Source organism: Phycodurus eques, chromosome 22 (assembly GCF_024500275.1).
Source record: "Phycodurus eques isolate BA_2022a chromosome 22, UOR_Pequ_1.1, whole genome shotgun sequence".
Classification (NCBI taxonomy): Eukaryota; Metazoa; Chordata; class Actinopteri; order Syngnathiformes; family Syngnathidae; genus Phycodurus; species Phycodurus eques.
Window position 1 is genome coordinate 5,535,100 of NC_084546.1, and position 23,528 is coordinate 5,558,627.

The 23,528-nt window shown below is 43.3% G+C and overlaps 3 protein-coding genes across 8 annotated transcripts in view; 2 read left to right on the top strand and 1 right to left on the bottom strand.

The window, feature by feature from the left end:
• The window catches only part of tmem178bb (transmembrane protein 178Bb), a 64,223-nt gene extending 49,892 nt beyond the window's left edge, over window positions 1-14,331 (bottom strand). The window contains exon 1 of the mRNA XM_061667251.1: window positions 13,836-14,331. Within this exon, the coding sequence (XP_061523235.1) occupies window positions 13,836-14,217 (382 nt within the window). The 5' untranslated portion in view covers window positions 14,218-14,331. The remainder of the gene's footprint in view (window positions 1-13,835) is intronic.
• braf (B-Raf proto-oncogene, serine/threonine kinase) overlaps window positions 1-23,528 on the top strand; it is a 78,250-nt gene that overhangs the window by 45,015 nt on the left and 9,707 nt on the right. For 4 of the 5 annotated variants that reach the window (XM_061667238.1, XM_061667239.1, XM_061667240.1 and 1 more), the window contains exons 1-8: window positions 18,116-18,271; window positions 21,235-21,336; window positions 21,414-21,710; window positions 22,054-22,157; window positions 22,403-22,505; window positions 22,617-22,765; window positions 22,992-23,111; window positions 23,180-23,339. In XM_061667238.1, the coding sequence (XP_061523222.1) occupies window positions 18,116-18,271; window positions 21,235-21,336; window positions 21,414-21,710; window positions 22,054-22,157; window positions 22,403-22,505; window positions 22,617-22,765; window positions 22,992-23,111; window positions 23,180-23,339 (1,191 nt within the window). Of the gene's footprint in view, window positions 1-7,080; window positions 7,199-18,115; window positions 18,272-21,234; window positions 21,337-21,413; window positions 21,711-22,053; window positions 22,158-22,402; window positions 22,506-22,616; window positions 22,766-22,991; window positions 23,112-23,179; window positions 23,340-23,528 lie in introns of those variants that run through there. The other variant, XM_061667242.1, reaches the window with a different exon arrangement.
• mrps33 (mitochondrial ribosomal protein S33) lies at window positions 15,913-17,254 on the top strand. 2 transcript variants are annotated; one of them, XM_061667988.1, is made up of 3 exons: window positions 15,913-15,940; window positions 16,321-16,540; window positions 16,872-17,254. In XM_061667988.1, exons 2-3 carry the CDS (start codon window positions 16,326-16,328, stop codon window positions 16,975-16,977), a joined length of 321 nt encoding a protein of 106 aa, XP_061523972.1. In that variant the 5' UTR covers window positions 15,913-15,940; window positions 16,321-16,325; the 3' UTR covers window positions 16,978-17,254. The 2 variants fall into 2 exon arrangements, with proteins under 2 accessions (XP_061523972.1, XP_061523971.1); XM_061667987.1 differs by having other exon boundaries at window positions 15,932-16,072.

The following is a 23,528-nucleotide window of genomic DNA, read 5'->3' on the forward strand; positions in this document are numbered from 1 at the left end:
GAACTGTTGAAGCCTTTTGGATTAGAGGTGAAATGTCTTCATCAAACAAGAAGAGCTCAGTTACCTTAATTCAACCTTTTCATATTGTAGTAGTGTTATAATAGAAATATACTACAACTGGCCTGACATGATCCACAGGGCCCTATAGCAAAGTTATTTGCAGAGATGTGCAGCCATTTTTCATTTTGTGTGCGCATCAGTAGACCTGTGAAAAAGGAATCTCCGAGTGCACATTAAGATGTGGGCATAATTTTGCGCACCCAGATACAACAGCGTCTTGTTTTACGGCGTAGCTTGTACTTTATTTGAGGGGTAATTTCACACTTATTGATCCTAGAATATGTTTAACAAAGTTCAACAATGGTATTTATTAGGGTTAGAAAACCAGGTGATGTGATGGCCCTCTAGGAATCACTCTGTTATTATTCACCGTTTTGCTGGGCTAAACAGGAAGGAAGTCAGGCATTTTGAATTGAAGCAGACATTTTGGGCAATTTTAAAAGCTTGTACGACGGAAAATAAATTGCCAAACTTCTTTGCCTTTCTCTGCGATTTTCAAAGTGTACGAGTCCCTGTAGTGGCAAACAGTCTACGGTATTTGGTGAAGTTCTTAGCAGTGAATGCTTAAAACCAGGTGGATTTTTTTCTCTCCATCAACATTTAGTTGTATTTACATTTTGAGTACAACACATTTGCATTTTACCCTTAGTAGTACAGACTGAAACTTCCATCAATTAAGGCATTATTCGTTCATCTAAGGACATCATTTCTCAATTTTTAGAGTGATAATCAGCAACAGTTTAGCTTTCTTTTCCAATAACAGAGCGTAATAAGTGTTAGATTACTGTACTCAAGAATAAAGGTGTCAAAATCCCACAGCAAAGAAAACTGCAGTGTTACCAAGTGGAACAATTTATGAGTTTATCGAGTATCGAGCTGTCACCTGGTCGATTCTTGGGCGAGCTTTAGATACGCAGCTGCTCGAGTGAAGTGAAAACTTTTTTTAGCCATAGTTGCTGGTGCACTTTCAGTCGTTTAATGAATGGGATAATCGGCGAAACGCACCAATACAAAATGAAAACACTCGCAAGGAGCATGGAGGAGACGTTAACTGTGTGGTAAATGGCCAACCGTAGCGGGAGTCAGAGGTCCTGGCATCCTCATCGATCCTCGTTTGTGAAGATATGCGCTTGGGATCAATAGGGACGCGTGCGCGAGTTCACTGGCCGTTCACCGCCCTGCGCCAACTCATCCGTCAGCGGCCTCTATCGTGGTTACGAGAATGACACGGTGAGGACGTCAAGGACGCTCCCGTGAGTCCGTCATTCAAATGTCGACGACACGAGGTTGCGACTGACGGCCTGTCAGGGACCCGCAAAGTAAATACACACGGCGGATGCACTGAGCGATGTTGAATAGGAGATTGTGTTGATTCATTTGAATGACAAGCCAATACAGTTGTGCTATATTCAGAAAGTGAGGGAAAGTTAGGTCATTTGCAGGCCAATTTTTGCAGCGCAACTGAACTGAAGAAAAAAAGTCCTCAAGTCGATGTTCTTGTCTAGTCATCAATGTTCGCGTCAATTTACACCAGCAGACAGCTCCAACTGTGAACATAATTCCTTAAACACCTCCAAATCCCTTCAACTAGCATAGCAGCACTTCAAACAAAATGTCAGGAACCCACATCAGCGCAAGTGAATCGTTTTCTAAGATTTGGGGATGAAGAACTACAGCAGGACATTCGCTGTCGTCAATTAACTCATGTTAGCTTTCCTGACCAACTTGCCAACTTTGTCAAAACGGCAACCTTTTTGACCCTTTACGGCCACCGTACTTATTGGGATGTCGAGCAACACGTGCATTCTTCTGTTCAATCATGACTTGCATTTCAGTTACATGTTGTCCTGGGCAACTTTTTAGTTACTGTTCATGCAATGGTTGGGCAGTCATACAAATAGAATAGAACAACATGGTCCCTTTTCATTTTAATTAAAAACTGCTCTCATTCCTGAGATTGCCCCAGTAATAGTGAGAAAAAAATCATAATTCTTCTCTCTGAGTCTGAGTAGTAAAAAGGTGCACCCCCTTTTATCTCACACTACACACATTGCCCCTCCCGGGGACAGGCATCTGCAGCCATCAAAAGATTGTAAAAGGTGTGGCTCTCCGGCCAGCCAAGACAGTCAAATCTCCCCGGAATCCTTTATGGTAGAGCTTCCTCAATAAATTGTGACATAAATCGTGACAGTAAAGAGGCTGCAGAAGGAGCCCTGATGGTGGGAGGATGCAAAGGCAGCAGTAGATGTAAATGAAAGGTGTTCAACTTTAGAATTGGAGATACAGTATAATTATCATACTTATTTCTCTTACTATTGTCTAATGACCCCAAGGATTAAGCATTATAGCACATTTATAGCAATATTTTCCTCCAGTTGCGTATAGTCACCATATAGACAAAAATAGTACATGGGGATGAGCTGATTTAGACTCATGAGCCAACAGTGAGCCAATGAGCCGAGCTAATGGCCATATTTTCTATAAAATTTCAAGATCACCGCTCCTTGAAATTGCATTATCTCAAGCTTAAAAAGGAAATGTATGAATATCATATGGACGTTGAGCTGATCCGAAGCCTGTAAATAAATACTATTAAAATGTTTTCAAATAATTGACAAATTGATTGTATTCAATTATTCCTAAATTTTAAAACCAAACAAATATATAATGAAATGTGAAATTTTTCATACATAAATTTAATAAATTATCATATTTAAAATAGACCATGATACATATAATACAAAAATATTAGTAAAATGAAAAGGTATTAAATACTTGACTATTTTTAAATAGATTATTCATTTTAAAATAAAAAGGGACCGTATCATATTGTATTATTATTGTTATTATTATTTATTTTACATCCACATGTACCTTTTTCTAACCTTCTGTATGAATGACTGGTCCATTTTAAAAATGAAATGTGGCCCTTGAGCACAATACTTTGCCCACCCCTGCTCTAGATGTACTTAAGATCCTATATTTTAAAAATGTTTTTTATTCACTTTCAATTGGACCAATGTTTCAGCCTTGGCAGAGGTCGGCTTGCTCCTGCTTCTGTTTATGAACGGCAGACACCCATTTATTCCCCGCAGGTATAGGACTATGTGTTATTCCATTAAGTTTACCTTTTAACCTCACTGACCCAATGTTCTCACATGAACAGATTGTCATAAAACTGTCAAACCTAATGTGTATTACTACAGATAGTACCCCTACTGCTCATCTGTTCTCAGTGGGATGTAAGAGCGCTGTTAAAGTAAATTTTAGTGGCGGATTGACATCAATATTTCAGTTTTTAGTTAACTCTTACATACTGTTCGTTTTCCATGCACACATCGAATGTTTTGTTGGCTAGTTCGCATTTGTCCCTCGCAAGTAAAGTTCCAGCGTTCTCTTTAATAAACCATCTCTCAACACTTTCATAAGTTGTTCTGAAACCGCCTGCTCGAAGGAACGGAAGGAAGATTGCGGCAGCTTTAAGAGATATACCACATCTGAGTCCGTTGGTGTATAATTGCGTGGCTAAACAAAGACGTCTGCCGTGGGAAAAAAAAAAAAGAGGCAACAAAAGAGAAAAAGCAATTTTGGAATCAAATAATTGAGTGAGGGAAGAGAAGATAAGCGCGACAAGACAACGTGTTCGGAGCTAGCGCGGCGCTATCGGCATGTTTGTGAGAGTGTGTTTGTGTATGTCTGTGTGTGTGTGGGTATGTGTGAGAGAGAGAGGCTGGTTTCACAAGCTCGATACATGATGCTAACAGGCCTCAGCCAATAATTTGGGGAAGAATAGCATGCCATTTAAATGGCGAATGTAGTTGTTGGGTGCTCTACATGTCACTCATTATATTCAGTCGGCATGCTTTAGTCCATTAAATTGAGGCTTACATTTCCGTTTCAGTCCCACTTTCCTGCATGGTCTTCGAGTACCGTCATTGGCTGGCTGTCACTCACCATTCAGTGGGCGGGCTAAAAGTCGATCATTATTACTCCTGACTGATATGGATTTTGTTGGGGGGTAATAAAATTCTGATAACCAATTAATCAGCTGATTTATTCTATATATATGTGTGTGTACACACACACGCACACAAGTGGTGAAACTGATCATAACGTTTCGGTATTTGTGTTTGTTTGAATGTCATTATATTCGTCTTGTAATGTGTTGAAAAAAAATCTGCAGAAAAAGATTGGCCAATTTTTGCTACCTTTAAAAGGGCTTATATCGGCCAGCCGATGAATCGGTCGGGCCCTAATCAATATGCTCTTTACCTCAGTCGGCATGCATTCGTCTGCTCCGTTGTGGCTTGTGTTTCAGTTTAAATCCCACTTTACAGCACGGTCTGATAGTACAGTCACTTGGACAGTTTTTCAGTCACTGTTGATGCAGGCCTTGGATGGTCCACCTCAATTATTATACTCATTACCTGTGTCTGCATGCATATTTCGAATAAACGACTGTGGTCCCGCTCATATTTTTGAAAATATAAAATAAATAGATGAGGCTACAATCAAATGATAGCATTAGAGCTCAACGGCAATTCAATTGTGCACCTCATTCCATCTAACTGCTTTTGACGGGATTGAAACAACTCTGACACCTCAGCCATCTGCAGCCTTCCTTTGTAGTAGTGCCAGTTAAATTACATCGTCCACCTACACGCCCATCATTCCGTACCTTCGTCTCCCGTCATTTGGCGTGCTGTAATTATGAGCTCGGTGCAGATTAGAAGGTAAACGGCGATGAGAGAGGTACGCCAGAAACGGAGGGCTTGATGGTTATGAGAGGAGATGAGCTGTTAAACGCAATGAGATGGAGCCCTTGTTGCGAGTTTATTTCGGGCCACGCTTCTTCTTGAATGAGGCCAATGAATCTCAAATGTTTCTACCTTATTTTCCAACACTAACATTAAGATGCCGGTTCGAAATAAAGGTCGACTGCACTGCCTCATTCTTATAAAAATGCATGCTACTGATTGTACACATTGCCACTTTCCACAAATACTGCTGTTTTTAGGTGAACTATTGTTCTCAGACCAAAATAGCAGGTTTTTCTTTCTATTCTAATACGTAATTACTGACTTTATATGTAATACAGAGCAGTATTTTGGTTGGGTGCATTATTGTTATTTTCATCCCAACAGAGCAGTATTTTCTACTGTTCTAGTGTTTCCTCTGTAAACTTGTCCCAGAATTCTCATAATACTGTTTTTTAGGTGCGCTATTGTTGTTCTCATGTCAAAGTAGCTGTTTATTCTATTGTTCAATTTCATATGTAATACAGAGCAGTGTTTCGGTTGAAAGCTTGCCACACAGTACTTACGATGCTGCCTCATTGAGTTGACTTACAGGTATGTTGAGTATTTTGCCTTTGTGTGGCTTCATAATAAGGGCTATTAATTGCGCTTCCTGTCAGAACACACACAGAAGCCGGCACTCAGGCAAACAAACAGAAACTCAGCACCCCCACTGAGTGCTTTTCTAATCCGAAACTGCTATTTAAAGCTTGCGTTACTAAATATTGTAGCTTTAAAATGGACACCCATTACAAGATCATTGATGGGTCTCACGAACAAGAATAAGATTAAATATAAGGGATATAACGAAGAAGGTTACCATGGTGACTGAAACGGGGGCACGAGCTGGGTGTTTGTCGTTCTGCTCACAATTAGCACCCCCGGTTTAAACCGCCTTGATGCAAATGCGTGCTAGAGAAAGTTCACTGGCATCTCGGCGGTCCGCTTCGCACACCAAAGAAGCTTTTTATTTTCCCCCCACCGGACAGAACTACTGCATTGTCCCGCAGTCCCGAGTCATTAAAAAGGCTTCTTGTGACAGGGAGGCAGCTGTAGCCACAGAGCGAGCCCTTCATCTGCTCTCCTTCCTCTCAGAGTCTTTGGACAGGGAGAATAAGGATCTGATTGATGCGGGCTCTTCTAGGAGGCCCACGGAGCTCTCTTGACTTGATAAGCCTTTGATTAAATGGGGCCGGAGGAAGACGTGCAGCGAGCAAAAGAGAGCGAGAGATGCCTGCGAGAGAATAGAAATGTCCACTGATGTCAAATCAAACATGTTTTTCATCCGGCAGGAAACCCTCTTGCAGTGTGTTTTCGACCTGACTGGCCATATTATGTGCACTTGTATCAGGGAGAGATTCACCAGCAATACTCCCATACGATATCATCGCCAGTACTCCCTAACCTAACCCACGAGTATAATTGTTGCATGCAAGCAGCATTTTTCTGATGACCTCAACTACAATAAGGTCTGAACACACACAGAGTGCATGTATGTCCCTCAAGTACACTAATATACACTCATTTACACTAATGTGCTGGAGCTGGATTTAATAACATACGTGGGTGTTCCAAATGGGCCCTGAACACCTCACTGTGGCAGTAGAACCACCTACAGGAGTTCTTCCAGATAATAAAAAAAAGTATAATTACAAAAAGGATAAATATGTGATCTGAGTCAAAATATTCATGTCTCAGATCAGTCTGTTTTTTGTGTGCAAAATTTGCACTTAACAGTGTTATACTGGATTTAAAAAAAAAAAAAAAAAAACATTTCAAAAAACATACTCTGCATAACCTGCAAACATGTAAAATGGGAGCGCAAAACACGACTGGACCGAATGTATTTTTCTTCTTCTTCTGTGGTGTTTATCGACTGGAGTGTTTATCGGCAGTTAGCCAACCAGTTTAATGGAGCATGAGCGCCACCAACTGATATTATACATCCAGTATAAGGAAATCAATATGAATAGATGGTGGCCGGATCTTGTGACGTTTGCTGCCGCCAGATAGCGATTTGGTCTGAAGTGCAGTCGTATCTCAAATACTTGCTCGTATATCTCAAGACAAAAAGCAACTAATGTAACCATCATTGCTGGAATATGTACTTATTAAGAGTTAAGGTCACAAGTTGGGTTACTCTGTCCGTGAGTCCCACCTGACCTTGTCCACACGTATGATGAGCCCGTCCATTCATTCATTACCTACATCATTTACTGCACAGGGTCACATGGAGCGGACGCCAATCCCAGCTGACATTGAACGAGAGGCTGGACACTCGCCGGACAGGTCGCAGGTCAATCAAATCAGTGAGAGGCCGGGAGCACCCTTGGGAAACCGCTGTGAGTAGTAGGTTGCTACTTGAGTCACATATTAAGCCATGGTTAATGGTTGGATGAGAGTCTTAATAAAAAAAAAAAAAATTTAAAAAAGAGGGCCTTGGAGCCAATCATGAGTCGAGGACACTTTAGTCGCCATGGAGACGTCATGCTTCCAATTAGAGTGAGCCAGAGTGACATCACAACACTGGAGGAAATTTATAGAAGAAACATCAGTGTAGGAACCACTCAGCCACCTGTCAGTGCACTTAATATGCTGTCAGGTATGGGAATACATATTGTAGAAACATAAATAACTGTTTAGAAAATAACTCTACAGAGAGCCCCCGCTATACCGTGGCTTATATTTGGCGCACCCACTATGTTGCAGATTTTTAAGCATTTATCTTTTGTTTGTTTGTTTTGACAGTATACAGGCAGGGGCAGTTCTGTGGGGGTGGCAGGGGGGCCAGTGCTGCCCAAAACACTGTGCTTGCCCCCCACCCCACCCCGCCCCCCTTGGTTTGGTTCAAGTAAGGCCCAAAAATGAAAAATATACCATTCAAGTTGGTTTGTGACTGGTATTGTTTGGCAAAATGTTCAATCAGCATCCTTCTAATTGAAGCGCCACAATTCACTTCAAATTGTTTCCCTGGCACCAAGATGGCGCCAGATGGCGCCAACGCAGTACTGTCTTTGCTTTGGCCTGAGCGAAAAAACAGCAAATACTGTAGGTTAGTCAGCATATAACAAAGGATAGAATACCCCCAAAATTCTGCGAATAGACAAATTTGTGAATGTTGAGCCGCAAATATGCAAAGGTTCACTGTAGTAATGACGGTTACTAGCTTAATGCTAGCAGAATGTAAAACACATTCGACGGGCTATCGGAAATTAGCATTGATGTTACAGAAATTACAACCCAAACAATAACAGGATTGATTTGGCGCCATCACGTGGCATCTTGGTGTCGAAATATGTTCATGTCGGTTGATTGTTTTCGACACAAGTTGCGCTTCACCACCATCTTGTGGCATCTATTGGCAATTACAAAACCTTTTTAAAGGGGTGTTAATTTATGCGCAGATTTTCACTATTCATACAATGCGTGCGTGGAAAATAAACAGGACAAAGAGGTTAAAATATATTTCATTAAAAACAATCTTTTGGCTTTACTTTTCATCCGTCCTCAAAAGGAAAAACCGCAAAGAATCATCAGCATCAATCTGCGTCTCATCTAAAAGCACTTTGTTTTGTCAAGAGGGAGCGCATCATTCATTATTAATAACGGACAAATCGTTCTTTCTGTGGGTCTACGGTGTGCGACGAATGGAAATAAGCGTGCTTGCGACCGGCTGTCCACAGACTGGCACCATGTATAAAGTCAACAGATGTTGATGTGGACCGTTTGGCCTACAGGATCGCGCTTCTACCTCCTTTCTGCATATAGGGGCATTTATTTACTCGATTGTAGATAGGGGGGGGAACTCTTCAACTCACTTCAACACTAAAATGCTAGCAGGTGGTGCCCAAGCACGGGTTGTCGAAATGAAACTCTTCAACTGAAGTCAACGTTCTTCCTTGGCAACAGTATGCCGCAAGATGGCAGCAAAGCACAACGTTTGTCAAAGCAAAGCTCCTCAACTCACTTCAGCATAGTTTCCCGGCAGCAAGATGCCACAAGATGGTGGCAAAGCGCAACTTTGCCAAAGTGAAGCTCCTCAACTCACTTCAACATAGTTCCTTGGCACCAAAGTGCCATAAGCTGAGGGTGCGGTGGCATACAATTGTAGCGAAAGGTCAAGCGGGCATTTTTGGAGTGTTGTTTGAGCTATATATATATATACATATATATATATATATATATATATATATATATATATATATACACACACACACACACACACACACACACACACCGAAATGATGTGCTCTTGCAAACACTGTTTGTGTTTCATTCATCTAAGAGCACGTACCGGGGAAGCAGCCAGCAGGCAGACTGGCCCGGCGTGTCGCTGGCGCACAGCGGGGCCGCTAATGAGCACAGGGGGCGTTACCGCATGTACCTGAATTATTTAACCACTTCCAGGAAGACGAGAGAACTCCCGGTGATAAGAAACCATCTCCCGTGTAAATATCCTCAAACCCGTGTGACGTCAATCGCAAGCCGTGCGACCGGCATCTGCGTCCTGCTACATATTGCAACCAAACCATGCCTCAATTATTTCAATTCATGTTTGAATTGTATTCATGACACAAGATCCATAGGGAGTGAATTAGAGTCATCATATCTGTTGCTCTTTCTGCATGAATACCTAATCAAAGACCTGAGAGGCCCATTTTTTTCCCCCAATGAGTGACAGTCGATGCTCCAAAAAGCCTTACACATTTACTCTTCTTATCAAACCTTCATATGATATCGATTTTTTTTATACATACTTAGCCATTGTTTCCACAATTCAAAACAGTTCCCACATTTCTTAATCAAACATAAATTTGACCTTTTTAAGTCAAAATACACAAACCATGAAGAATTAAAGCCAACGCAATGTTTACTTGTCACACTCTGATTCAAAGTATTCCCTTTTAGGGTCGGCGCTTTTCATTACCATGACAACCGAGGCGGCACCAGGGCTTTTCCGACCACTCTAGCAAGTATTTTTCTTTTTAAAAAGCAACGAGAAACAAATCTAATGACCTTTCTTTGGTGTGATTGAAGACTTCTGAAGTAGGACAACTACATGTACTACTAACACTAACACTCCGATTTAACTTGCTGATATTAGCCCTTTACAAATCTGCAAAAATTGGCTGATTTTTTTTTTTTTTTGTACACATAAACACATTACAAGTTCCCTAATACAAAGACAATGATAGTTCAAACAAACATAAAAGGAAAAAAAATGAAGATTTTTCTCTCTGACAAAGTATTGTAAAACAATAAAAACTTCTGCCTGTAATTCATATCTTTACTGTTAAGATATCAAAAAAGACATTATTTTATTCATCATATTTTTTAAATTAATCATTTGATTAATCTGTTATCGGAATTTTATTCTGCCAAATATCGGAAACAACATCGGCCTCCAAAAAATCCATGTGGGTCTGGCGCTACAAAACCATATTCCACGGCGCTGCCCAAGTTGTAGCAGTAAAAGAACAAGAATAACCAGAATGAAACAACGCAATTCCAAGAGGGCCTTAATCATTCCTTCTTCTATCCCATTTGTATCTGACTCTTGTCTGGCTAGTGGCTCACACGTTTATTTAAACTCGGCTCACAAATATATTGTTTCATTTTAAAGGGCTCAGTAATTCCCTGGATATTGAACAGAAACCTGAGCGCGCACGTCTTGGTTTCTATTTTTAAGTGGCCGGTTTCCAGGTGAAGCGTTTGTGGGATTGAATTGAGACAAGCAACAGTTTGTGTGTGCAGCAAGCACGTTGTCACTCAGTCTTAAAGGTAGCGCTCGCCTTAATGGCCTCAATTCGTCATCGTTTCAGATCAGCCCATGTGGGGTCGTTGCCGGGAAAAACACGCGGTCATCCGCTTTGAAAACAACGTTGGCTAACCCCGACACCTCCATTCCAGCACACGCCATTACGCTCTTAATGTGACTTGCGAAAACTCTGGAAAAACGCAAGGTTTTAGTGTTTTATGTTGACCCATTACCGACCGCCTCTCTCCGCCGCGTCCATAAATCTACATAACGACGCACCCGGAAGGTTTGCGCGAAGACGCCGCAGACGGGCCGAGACAAATGGATGTTGTCGATCCGGCCCGCAGAGCAACAGATGAGGCGTCGAGAAAAATGGACGGGCACGCAATTTAGCAACTTGGTTAAAAAATGAGTCAAATCGGAATTGATTGGCGCGCAGAGATGTGATAAGAACAGTTGGGTTATGATTCATACCTGACAGATAACAGATGAAACGTTTAGTTGGATAAAACTTGTCGAGATGAACTAAATAGGGCGTGACTCATTAGTGTGTGGAAAAGCGTGCGACTCGAGATTGAAATTGACTCGAAGTGGTAGCGCGTATGTAGGTTAGCTTCAAGCTGTGTTTGCTTTTTCTTTGGCTTTCTTTGACCCTTACATACTGTTTGGGTCCGAATTGCGTACCACGAGAAGGAGCACACCGACCACGAGTAACACTTTCATTGTTTCCGAGACGTCTGAAAAAGGTTGAAACGATTAATCAACTACCAGGCCCCGCCTTTTAAAGGCGTACACGATAAGTCACTGATATTATAGGGTGGAAGGTGAAGATAGACAACAATAATACCAGCACCTCACATACACTTTTTGTTGTTTAATAATGCGAAAATGTTTTGTATTCAATTATTCAATGGTAGAATAATCGATTCCAAAACAAGTATTTGAAAGCTGCGGCCCTTCGTCCGACACTTATCCTGTATATCCCTGAGATAAATGCTGTTCAGGCCTGTTGACCCTTCATAGTCAAGTTATTGCCACACACATCATCACACCTTTTTTTTTCTAAGCTGATGTTGCCGCGTGGTTCATACCGGTGTACGGAGGCATTCATGTGATTTCTGCGCATGCACTCTAACTGCCCATTACTGCAGATGGCGGGCCGCGGAGGCCAGCGAGGCGTGCTCGCATAAAGGCACAGCTGCAGCGCAATTCAGACTCTCCCCGCTCTTTTCACGCTCGGATTTATTCCGGCGACATCTATCAGGAAAACCACAGCGCTGCTTCCTGTCCTCGTCACAACACACAGGCTGCCTCTGTAGCATTAGCAACCGCAGGGAGAGTTCGACATTTGTTTTGGCTCGCCTATTTAAAAAAAAAAAAAAAAAAAAAAAAAAAAACATTCCGTCTTCTTCACCAACAGGATTCATAAATTGATAATCAAAGCCTCTCATCATGATTCACAAGCATACCTGCTCACACAGACTACAGTAGAATGGCACTCCGTATAGCACAGACCTTTGCCAATGTCTTAATTTGGAGTATTTTGACAAAAGTATGCCACAGACGCCTGTAAACTGTTTCAAATTGTGAAAAGAAATCATAATGTGTCCTCGAGGGAGGTCTGTGCCCTGCTGAGTAATATTCAAGTCATGTACGTCCTCGTGGTGGACTCGTCTGCGCCAGAAAACGGCAATTCGGCGCCCATTAAGAAAAACGCTGCCATTTCCATGCCTTTGTTTAGGGATGTTGAGTGGTCGAGCTGGCAGGGACCCTGACGTGATTATGTCATTATTTGCAGATGAAAGGTCGGGCGAGCACCATTTAAACTACAACTTGAGCTGTGCACAACAGCTGGGGGGCGGGGGGGGGCGGAAATAGCACCCCAACAAACATGCTTTGTAAAAGCAAGACAATAAGTCTGCCCTTCGGTCGAATAAACCAGCAACTATCTACTGTATGCCAGCGATGTACAGTGACAAGCAGAATAATTAAATACTACTCCTAGATGGCAGAAGGTACATATTAAATTGGCGTTTCCACTTTTTGTGACAGTTTTCTGTGTGTCTGGTATGTGAAACGTGAGGCTGCACTGGGGGGTGGTAAAAAAAATTAAAAGAAAAAAAAGAAAAATAGTATTTTGTATTGGTATCGTGATCATCGGCATCTGTATTTGGAAAGGCCAAAACCATCAGTTGCACAATTTTGAAAGAAAAAGAAAGAAGAGGAGAAGAAACGAGCAAAGGATGCAGGTATGTGTAAACATAGTTTTATTCTTTATGACGAGTCGATTTTATAGTTATCGTTATAGTTGTAGTTTATAGTTGGATTTCCAATGCAAAAATCATCAATACCCTCTCATGCAACATGTATTAGCATAGTTCCCTGTAATGTCTCTTATTAGTATTGCTTTCCTAATGAGTGATGGTTTTATAGATGCAAGGATTCTGCCCGGTGTCAGCGATGTGGAGCCGCTCGCAGCTCCTCAGTAGTCGTTCTTCACAGAGCATCAAGAGTATATGCCCGTGAGTATTGTTATAGTATCTGTCTACATGTGTTGCTCCACCATTTGTGTTAAAATAGCCGTTACTTCAAGGGTTATAAAACGGCGTTTTGTATCGTTTGTTAGCATTTAGCTAAATGAACTTTCCTAGGGCAAAGCTCTGGTTGTTCGAAATACGCAATGCAAAATTGTCTCTGGTGAATGTTTGACTTTGAAATTCAACATTGACTGGGTGTGGCAACGAACAGTGGAAGACTTGTTTTCAAAGAATTGTCAACTATCCGTTGTAAAGTTCGTTGCGTTGAGTTCAGTGCCACCATACAGTGCTCAGATTTCAAAATTTTGCTCGCAAGTCAAAACAAAAAAATCGGCTAAGCGACGGCTTGTATCTAAAAAAAAACAACTCTTTGTTATTCTACTTTGCTGTTGCTCTCTTCATTGTTATAGTTCAATATATTTTCAAAATCCACTTCTGTGTTTTGCATTGGTGTGTGCGGGGGGGCGGGGGGGGGCGGGGGGGTGTTGGTTGTGGTCGAGGGAGGGGGGGGGGGCGTGCAAGCTAGGACCGCCACTGCGCAGCTCAATAAAGGTTGGTAAACATTGAAGTAAACAATCAGGCACACGAGCAGGCTAATGGATCCGCCCCTGGAGGAATGTCACCGCGTCCCTGCAGGGCCATCCAGCATTTTTGCAACTTTGAAGCTCTTCATTTGAGTCCTACCTTTCCGAATGAGATCTTCGATTCCCTGGTCGAACCCCAGCCGGTGGCATTTCCTCCACAGCCCCATGTTGGTGGAGTTGTACTGCCTGTTGCACTCGTCCGCGGCGCTCATGGCGTACAGCTGCCGCCGGTTGCGGGCCAGGAGCATCTTCTCCTCCCAGCGGGTCGCGGCGCTCCTGCCGGCCCGCAGCGGCAGGCTGTTGTTGGGGATGTAGATGAAGCCCGGGTCCTTGCGGCGGCTGGAGAAGCTCTGGCACCGCTCTTTGTAGCGCCTGGCGTCGGTCTCGTACCAGTGGTCGGAGCACATCGCCACGGCCAGCATGCCCAGGGCGCAGAGAGACAGAGCGAGCCCGGTGTAGAGCAGCAACTTCCCGGCAGCCATGCTCGCCTCACAGCCGCATCAGCACCACGACGGACGGACAGCTCCTCTGCGGATCCCACCCTCGTCTCGCTTGGGTCCTCCTCACATCACCTCTGGAGATTGGAATCCACGATTTTTCTTACGGAGGGGGTGCTGCAAAAAAAAAAAAAAAAAAAAAAAAAAAAAAAAAGAAGAAGAAAAAATCCCTTAAATCCGGCGTTTCCTCCAACCCTCCTCTTGCGTCCTTCTTCTGCTCCTGATGCACGAAGCGGACGCTTATTTCCTCTCAGCATCTGTTACGGCAACATAACATGCACACAATTAGCAAACGGCGTTAACACACATTAAGGACAAAGGGTGCAGAAGAATGCAAATGCTCAGACCTGATGTGGCCAAGTGGCGCCGGGCGGGGAGGTGGGGAGAATGTGGAAGGATCAGCCCGTTGAGTCAGCAAAGCGCCCCCCTCCCCCCCCCAGCCCCCCACCCACCCGAAGCACGTCTGATGACGGCAGATACTCCAGAGCGGGCCGCTGCGTCCGTCCGGCCGACCAATCAACACCCATCTGTCTGCACGAGCATGTTGCCTAACGGACGGAACCATCTAAAAATAACACCTGCCCCCAAACACAACTAAATACTTGATTCGTCTTTACACACTGTTCATTTTCCATGCACGCAAGAATATCCTTATAATAACTGTCTGTATCCAATTGGGAGTTTTAGATATTTCCAGAATTCACTAATAGCCTCTCAAACATTCATAAATGGTTGATTCATTCTTAATAAATGTTTCAGACAAAAGAGGAATAAGTGTCGTTTTTCATGTTACACCACTCGTTTTGGGATTAAGACATACAGTATTTCAACTGTCTGCAATAAAGTCACCGAAATGTCAGCTCAGTGGCTTCGTGATCACATTATTTTCTCTTTTGATTTCTCTTAAAAGAATAAATTGATAGATCATTTTTATTTTGACCTCTCTGTTCCTTATGTTTGGTATCAGCTCTGGGAAAAGTTAAGACACTTCAAGGTTATCAAATCGTCTGATTTGGCAATTTACAGGCCCTAATTCCCAATGTAAATATTGTCATTTAGAGCATTTGTTTACAGAAAATGTAAAAAAGAAATACAAAAAAGGGTCTAGTGCTTTTATAAGCTTTTTATTTTTCATCTTAAAAATGATTTAATGGTTTATTTTCGTCTATTTGGGCTAACAGCCAGGAAAACGCTACGTATATGTGTTCGCTGTTTATTGTTATTTGGCTGGCGCCCTCGTGTGGACAAAAAGTGAAATACATTTCGATTTTCAGCTGACTCAAAAGCCACACACGCACAAGAAAATAAAATAAAACAGTGACTCTTTCAGACAAGGAAACACATTTGTATGCCCTTATAACAAATGCAGTTATTGTTGGTTGCCTTGTCCATATTACATACGTAGTGGAAAGCTAATCACAAATCGGAAACATTGTTCCGAGAAATTAGACTGTCGTACATCTTAACAGTGACGGACTTCTTTTTGGCCAAACTGGAAGAAAATGTTATTTAATATTTTAACATATGTTCTATTAATTATAAGCTATTTTTCATTCCGTGTTATTAGAAACAACAGAAACATTAACATTAATTAGAGGAGGCACGAAATGCGAAAAGACAGGTTTATCATTTACCCGGAAGTCAAAGCAACTATCCAATCACTGCTCAGAACCAGACGGAACACGGAAGTGTCGCTATTTCAGTGAAGGTTAGGCACAAGCCCAACACATCTTTTAATCGCTCACTGTTTAATGTGATATTTACAAATTGTTTATCATGCTTTATTTGCGGTTACGAGTCTAACCTGCCCTGTAGGTTTTATTACAGCCTTGCGATTTAGGTAAGAACAACGATGTTGCACGTATTATGGAGTTTTCAAGCCCACCTCGCCAATGTTTTCATTCTAGGTCAAGATGGTGCAAATATCATCGACAAATATATTGTGTAGTATTTGGATGAATAGCGTTAAAAACATTTGTAATCTCATTATTTTGCATGTTCCAGTGGGTATTGTAATTAGCAATTGTCCTCTCTAAAGCCCTTCCAACATATCATTTCTAACTTTCTCCTTTCCTTCTCCTTACGCAGCAATTATGGCCGGCTTGTCCAACTATGCACTGCGCATGGCCCGGCTGAGTGCTCAAATATTCGGGGATGTCGTACGTACGACAGACTCCAAGTCGATGAAGGTGGTCCGGCTTTTTCAGGAGCCACCCATGGCCAAGAGGAAGGAGGTATACGACTGGTACCCGCAGCACAAGATCTACTACGCCATGACGCAGAAGCTCAGGTTCATGGGACTTTTCAGGTAATTTGGATATTTTAGATCTAGTTGCTGTTTTTGTGAATTTGTATGTTGCCACTAGATGGTGCCAAAGCCCTGCCTATGTAGGGATTGGTCTCAAGGAAGTATGTTGAACTGATACATTTTGAGTGAGAGTCAATCTCTGAATGTCAGGGAGGAGCTACGTTTAGCCTGGGTTGTTACTAGAAGTACAAGTGCACTTAAGATGATTTTTTAATTTTAATTTTCTCAAAATCAACTGCAAGCCATATGTTTTAAGGGTCACGTAAGATGAGTTTGTTCTCGCCGGAGCGGCGGCCGGTTGATTTAAATGGGTTTTGATTTTTGTTCGCAGGGACGAGCACGAGGATTTCAAGGAGGAGATGCGTCGCCTGCGGAAGCTGAGAGGGAAAGGCGTACCAAAGAAAGGAGAAGGGAAGAGAGCGGGCAAGAAGAAGTGAGCCACGACATTGCCGCTGCGCAACTTCGAAATCGGGACTGTTGAGAGCCTTCAACAATTCATCGCCCTTCCAATACGGTCTTCGCAATATTCGTGGGCTTCATACCCAGTGGAAAAGAAAGGAACGATTATGTTTGTATGAAATATTAGTGTGTGTCTTATACTCATTTTATGGCATCTTTAGGTTTCAGGATATGTGAAGATTTCTGTTGACGGCAGTTGAAATGTTGCTCGAAGTTGAAAGTTTTGAGGGGAACAAAATAAAAGACTGCCATCCATTTTCTATTGCACTTGTCCTTATTTGCGATCTGAGATTTTTGTGTGCGTGTTGTGTCTGCGTGTTTTGTTTGTGAATGTGTGTTGCATGTGTTTATTTCTCGTCTATACGTGTTGTCCTTGAGTTTTGTGTGCATGTTGTGAGTTGTCTTTTGTGTATGTGTTTGTTTTGTGTGTGTGTGTGCATATTAGTGCACGTGTTATCTTTGTGTGTTCTATGTATGATGTGCGCGTTGCAAGTGTATCATATGCGTGTCGTGTGTGTGGTTTGCATTTTTTTTTGTCTGTTCTCTCTTTTTATTTTCTTTGTTTATGTTGTAGGTTATTTTTGCCCAAATTTGTCTTTTTTTTGTCGCTCTGTTTTGTGGTATGTACGTGTATGAGTGTTTTGTGTGAGTTGTGCGATTTGTCTCCGTGTTGTGTATGCATTGTGTCTGTGTGTGTTCTCTATCTGTTCTGTGAGTGTGTTATGAATCTATGTTTGCTGTATGTGTGTTGGGCTTATAAATGCGTGTTGCACAAGAGTTTTGTTTGTGCATGTGTGAGTTGTGTGTTATGCGTGTGCCTGTATGTGGAATGTTTTGTGCGTGAGTGTCTGTAAGTTGTGAGTTTTATTTGTGTTGTACATACTCTTGTATTTTTGTATTCGTGTATATTTGTTTGTGTGTGTGTGAGAGAGAGAGAGAGAGCGAGAGAGAGAGAGAGAGAGAGAGAGAGTTACGCCTGTGCGTGTTGCATTGCGTGTGCGTGTGCACGTGATGGGTTGCCGTCTGTCCAAGTGCGGCCTCTGTCGCCCCCTATGTCCTCAGCGGCGCCACTGCGCTTTTCTCTCTTATTTTCCCCTCACTTTCTCACACTTTAAAATGGCGGCGTTGAGCAGCGCCGAGTCCCCACCGCCCGTATTTAACGGAGACACCTCGGAGAGGCAGCCGGGCGGGGAGCGGGGCCTCGAAGAGCTGGGCGCCGCGCTGGAGCCCCCCTGCACGGCGGGGATCCCCGGGGGTCCGCAAGACGAGGAGGTAGGCGCTGGACGGCAGCGGTGCGATGGTGGCGGAGGGGGTGTTGAGGGAGGGAGGAAAGTGGGCACGGGGAACGGGGCTCCGAGCGAGGGTAATTGGATGGAAATGTTCAGGAAACACCGGCTACTCCGCGGATGACTGCGGGGGATGTGGCGCAAGGGGCGGGCGACGACGAACACCGAGGCGGTCGGAGGCTCCCGAGACCCTCGGCTTGGATTGCGGGAACATGCGGCAGCTGGACGGGGAGCTTTTATTCGGCGGGGTCGGTGTTTACTCGGGGCCTTGCTCGCTTTCGTCCGTCGGCTCCCACTGCAGCGCCGCCACGGCAACACAACGCACGCCGCTGTTGACACAACAAAGACGGGCAATTAACTGTGCCTTTGCCGGCGGCTGCACCGCTGGGTGTCCGTGATGGAGACACGCATTTGGGGCTGATGGTGGTCGGGGGAGTGGGAACTAGCTCGAGTCGTGCTGATCTGCTGGAGTAGAATGCAGCTGCTGGTGCACAGGTTACTTTTATCCATATAAGGCACCCCCCCCCCCCCCCTCCAAAAAAAGAGAGGGGAAAGAAACACACTTTACCATGCAGGCCTCTGCACATACTAAACCAACCCATTTAGTCTCTAATAACCCACAGTCACAAATAGTTATTCCTGTGGTTAGTTTAAGCCTGCCTAACAGTTTTAAGCTCTCTCCCTCATTACAAAAAAACATGCACACTGGCAATAGATGTGAATGGGAGTGGTGGTCTACAGCAGGAATGTTTTCTTTTTTTTGTCCCTACATTCAATTGCAATTTTCACTTGTAGATGCAGCATTTCATCACTAACACACTTAAATACACTTGTCAAATACTGTATTGATCACTGTTAATTCATGTATTTTTGGAGTTATTAAATTATTCCGATCTCGGGATCTTTGATACCACTTTTTTCAGACTGATAACAGTACAAGTATTCACTATTGCCTGGCGCACATGATGATTTATCGATGTGTCAAACCGCTGCAGTGTAGCACCAACTACTGGCAAGGAGGACTAACTTAATGTCAGATTGATCTTATTTTATTAATTATCAGTGGCTGGTGTCGGCAGCCTTCAGAAGTACCGGATACCTTGATGTACGGCCGGTATCGGGCCGATATGATCCTTACTCCTCTGTATGCGAATAGAATTGCTGCAGATAGGTTTATTTTTAGGAATTAATTTATTGTGTAATTGATTGGCGATTCTGTGTCATCTTTAGTTTGTTATCTAAAGAAGCGCGACATGACGCTGGCTTTGCAAAGTTGAGCTCCAATCTATCTATGTGGACCTGCGCTATGACAACTCTCTCTGAAAATGCAGAAATAATATATTAATGAATAAAAATAGATTAATTGATGTGATTGTAGCTAAAATGCCCATAACTGCTGTCTACCTACCTGGAATTTGCTATTGTCAAATTGTGACAGGGAAAAATGAAGAAAATAATCACTTTAAAGCCTTGGATTTTTGTTTGATTTTTAATTTTAAATCCTCCTCATTACACCTTGAGGTTTCCTTTTAATGGTCTAGCTATGAAAATGGCCTCGCGAAGGAAACAGCCTGCATCTGATACAGTTCCTGAAAGTAGGGAGAATAAGAGCAAGATCAGGAAATAGCCGTCTTTTCGACATCGTATTGAGTCATAGATCACCCTTCAGCCCTTTTTAAGCGTGAAACATTATCATGTGCTTGCTCTGCAAATAATAGTCTGTGTCTGTATCATCCTATATGCATGACAGTATATTGTCCTACATTTATTTTGGATATTGTATTTTTACTAAGGACAGAATAATGTTGAATAGAAGGCTTTAACTGTGTTACGATGGAGGGAGGCAGATTGTGTGCTATATGCTGGGATTTCAAGGCACCTTTTTTTTTTTTTTTGGAGACTCAGCAAGGATAGGCTCATGAACACAAGTGGTACAAAAAAAAATGGATGTCTTAATTTCCATGACTTGCCGAGCTAGTCTGTTACCTAAATGGGCTGCTGTACATTTAAAAAAAGTACAACGGGATGAGACAGACATTGGTGCCAAAACGTTTTACACACGCGCACACACACACACACACACACAAATGAACCATGTTTGTTGTAAACACAGGCAACCCCCATTTATTGCAGGAATATGTTCCAGACCTTGCCAGTGAAAATCCAGGCTATAGCGAGACCATAAAAAAGAAAAAACGTGATAGTCCTACCACATTTTTTAAACACACTGTAAAAGTATATTAACCCAAAAAGCATCAAATGTACAGAAAATATTAGGGCACGACCGATTAATCGCTCAGACGAGTAAATCCCTTTTCACGTTTTGCCCATTTTAAAATGTATTTATTTATAGTTTTTTTACACAGCACATTTGTAACGTCATTCAATCAAGCAAAAAAAAATCTTGTTCGATGTTTGCCATTTTTTTTTTTCTTTCTGTTGTAAAGTTAATTACTCAAGGACCAAATATTGTAAAATCAGTAAAATGTTCTGCCTGTAATTCATATCTTTTTTGTTGTAAGCGTTAAGGGGCCCAAAAAGATATTTTATTCCTTGTATATTTTTAAATTAATAGTTCGATTAATCGGTTATCAGAATTTTATTCTGCCAAATAAAGTAATTGGCATCTGCCTCCCAAAAAAATCCATATTGGTCGGTCCTTGTTTATGAATGGCTATATTCATTCAGGCGAAAGGGAAGCCTGAAAACTGATGAGCTTGCATGATGTCATCATTCTTTCGTGGGAATGACTGGCGATCGGTTCTGGATGAAGTCATATTCTCCTGAATGGATATCGGCTTTGATATCCGATTACTGACGGTCGATGAGAAGCTTTTCATTCACAAGAACGGGGTCACATATCATCAGGCCTAATTTGAGCTTGATTGAATGTTTTTGTTTGTTTGTCCCCCCCCCCCCCCACACCCCCACACCCCCACCCCACTGCAGATCTGGAACATTAAACAGATGATCAAGTTGACACAAGAACACTTAGAGGCTCTTCTGGACAAGTTTGGAGGAGAACACAATCCTCCGTCTATATATCTCGAGGTGAGAGCGGTTTGCTTTCTCTGAGTGGAAGCTCAAAGATGTCACTTAAGAGCCTGCTTCCACTTGTCCCCTCGCAGGCCTACGAGGAGTACACCAGTAAGCTGGACGCGCTCCAGCAGAGGGAGCAGCAGCTGCTGGAGGCCACGGGCAACGGCACCGACTTCTCCTGCTCGCCGACTTCCGTGCCGGCCCTCCTGGAGGTCAGGATGGGAGGGTGCGCGGCGGGCGGCGGCGGTGGCGGCGCTCAGGCGTTCCCCTCGGCGCCCAACACCCTGGCTGTCCTCCAGAAACCCACGGACGCCAGCCGGAGCAACCCGCGCTCCCCGCAGAAACCCATCGTTCGGGTCTTCCTGCCCAATAAACAGAGAACCGTGGTATGGGGTGCATTCTCATTTAGATGACAGATTCTCACAATTTGGAATCCACTACAGCACATTTGTTAAGTACAGATCAGCTAGATTTGAATCCAGCACCTCCAAGTGCTGACGCAGTTTTCAAGTTGAAGTAGGACTGCTGATTTTGTCTCTTAAAAGCAGTTTACTGTACTTTTTCTTGGAAACTCCCGCCCTGAACGGGTGCTCACCGTGTTTCTAGTCGCTCTGTTTATCTCTAGTAAACTGCCAAGCGGAGCCATCTCATTATTTGTATGACAGTACAGTACGCATGTGCCCGTGAGGACATGAAACTCAGGGTGGAATGTTTCCCGGCTGCGTTCAGGTGCCCGCCCGGTGTGGGATGACTGTGCGAGACTCGCTCAAGAAGGCTCTAATGATGCGAGGACTCATCCCAGAGTGCTGCGGCGTCTACAGGATACAGGACGGGTGAGTTGTGGCGCATACCCGCTGTCTGAGATGGAAAAAGTCTACACACCCCTGTTCAAATGCCGGGTTTTTGTTATAGAAAAACACGAGACCGAGAAAAATCGTTTCAAAACTTTTTCCCACCATTTATGTGACTTATAACCTGCACAACTCACCATTTGAAGTGCCAATGATTAACCTCAAATAAAGTGGTGGTCGCAGAAGGTATGGTCTTTTCTAACGAGGCATCCAATGATATTTATCAGGGAGAAGAAGCCTATTGGTTGGGACACGGATATCTCGTGGCTGACGGGGGAGGAGTTGCACGTGGAAGTCTTGGAGAATGTGCCGCTCACCACGCACAACTTCGTAAGTGCCGCTCGTCCCGTAAGAGTAATATTAACGTTGTCGAAATAAAAACAGTACAAAATACAAATTGGAGTCAAACTGACGCTCACGAAACGTGCGTCTCGTCTCCAGGTGAGGAAGACCTTCTTCACGCTGGCCTTCTGCGACTTCTGCAGGAAGTTGCTTTTCCAGGGCTTCCGCTGTCAGACGTGCGGCTACAAGTTCCACCAGCGCTGCAGCACGGAGGTCCCGCTCATGTGCGTCAACTACGACCAGCTAGAGTAAGTCGCACACAAAGGAGAGACGTGTTTTGACTGTGTAATGCGTTAGCATTTGGCATTAGCTAACAGAAGCGAATATGAACAGAAGCAAGAATAGTCTGCAGCAATGTATGTAGCAAACAAATGTCCATGTACTGCACCAATAAGTTGTATATATGTACGGTAAGCAGTTGACTAAAAGAAATATATTAGACTTCTCATCACAACTGAACTTTTTACTGTGCAGCTTGTTGCTGGTGTCCAAGTTCTTCGAGCATCACCCTTTCACCCAAGACGAGGTCTCGTCCGAGGGGACCACCCCCGTTTCCGAAGCTTGTCTGTCGCTCCCTCCGTCCGACTCCACCGGGTGAGCCTCTTTCCACTCTGACGCTCCCGACCACCTACCACACTAACAAGCGCGCGTGGTCTCTCCAGGTCTATATGCCACGCCGCGCTGTCGCCGTCCAAGTCCATACCTATCCCGCCTAGTTTCCGGCCCAGCGAGGAGGATCACCGCAACCAGTTTGGCCAGCGGGACCGTTCGTCCTCCGCCCCCAACGTTCACATCAACACCATCGAGCCTGTCAACATCGACGTGAGTGATAAAGAAATAGGCAGCTCACAGAAAATTTACTGAATTGTTTATTTTAACGCAACTCGAATCCAAAAAAAAGGAAAAGTCCATTTTCTGTAAATTGTCCCCTTCAATTTTTCTAAACGGTGCAAACCAGCATTTAAACGTTAATACAGTCCTTAATAGTAGTAGCATAGTAACAATAACATA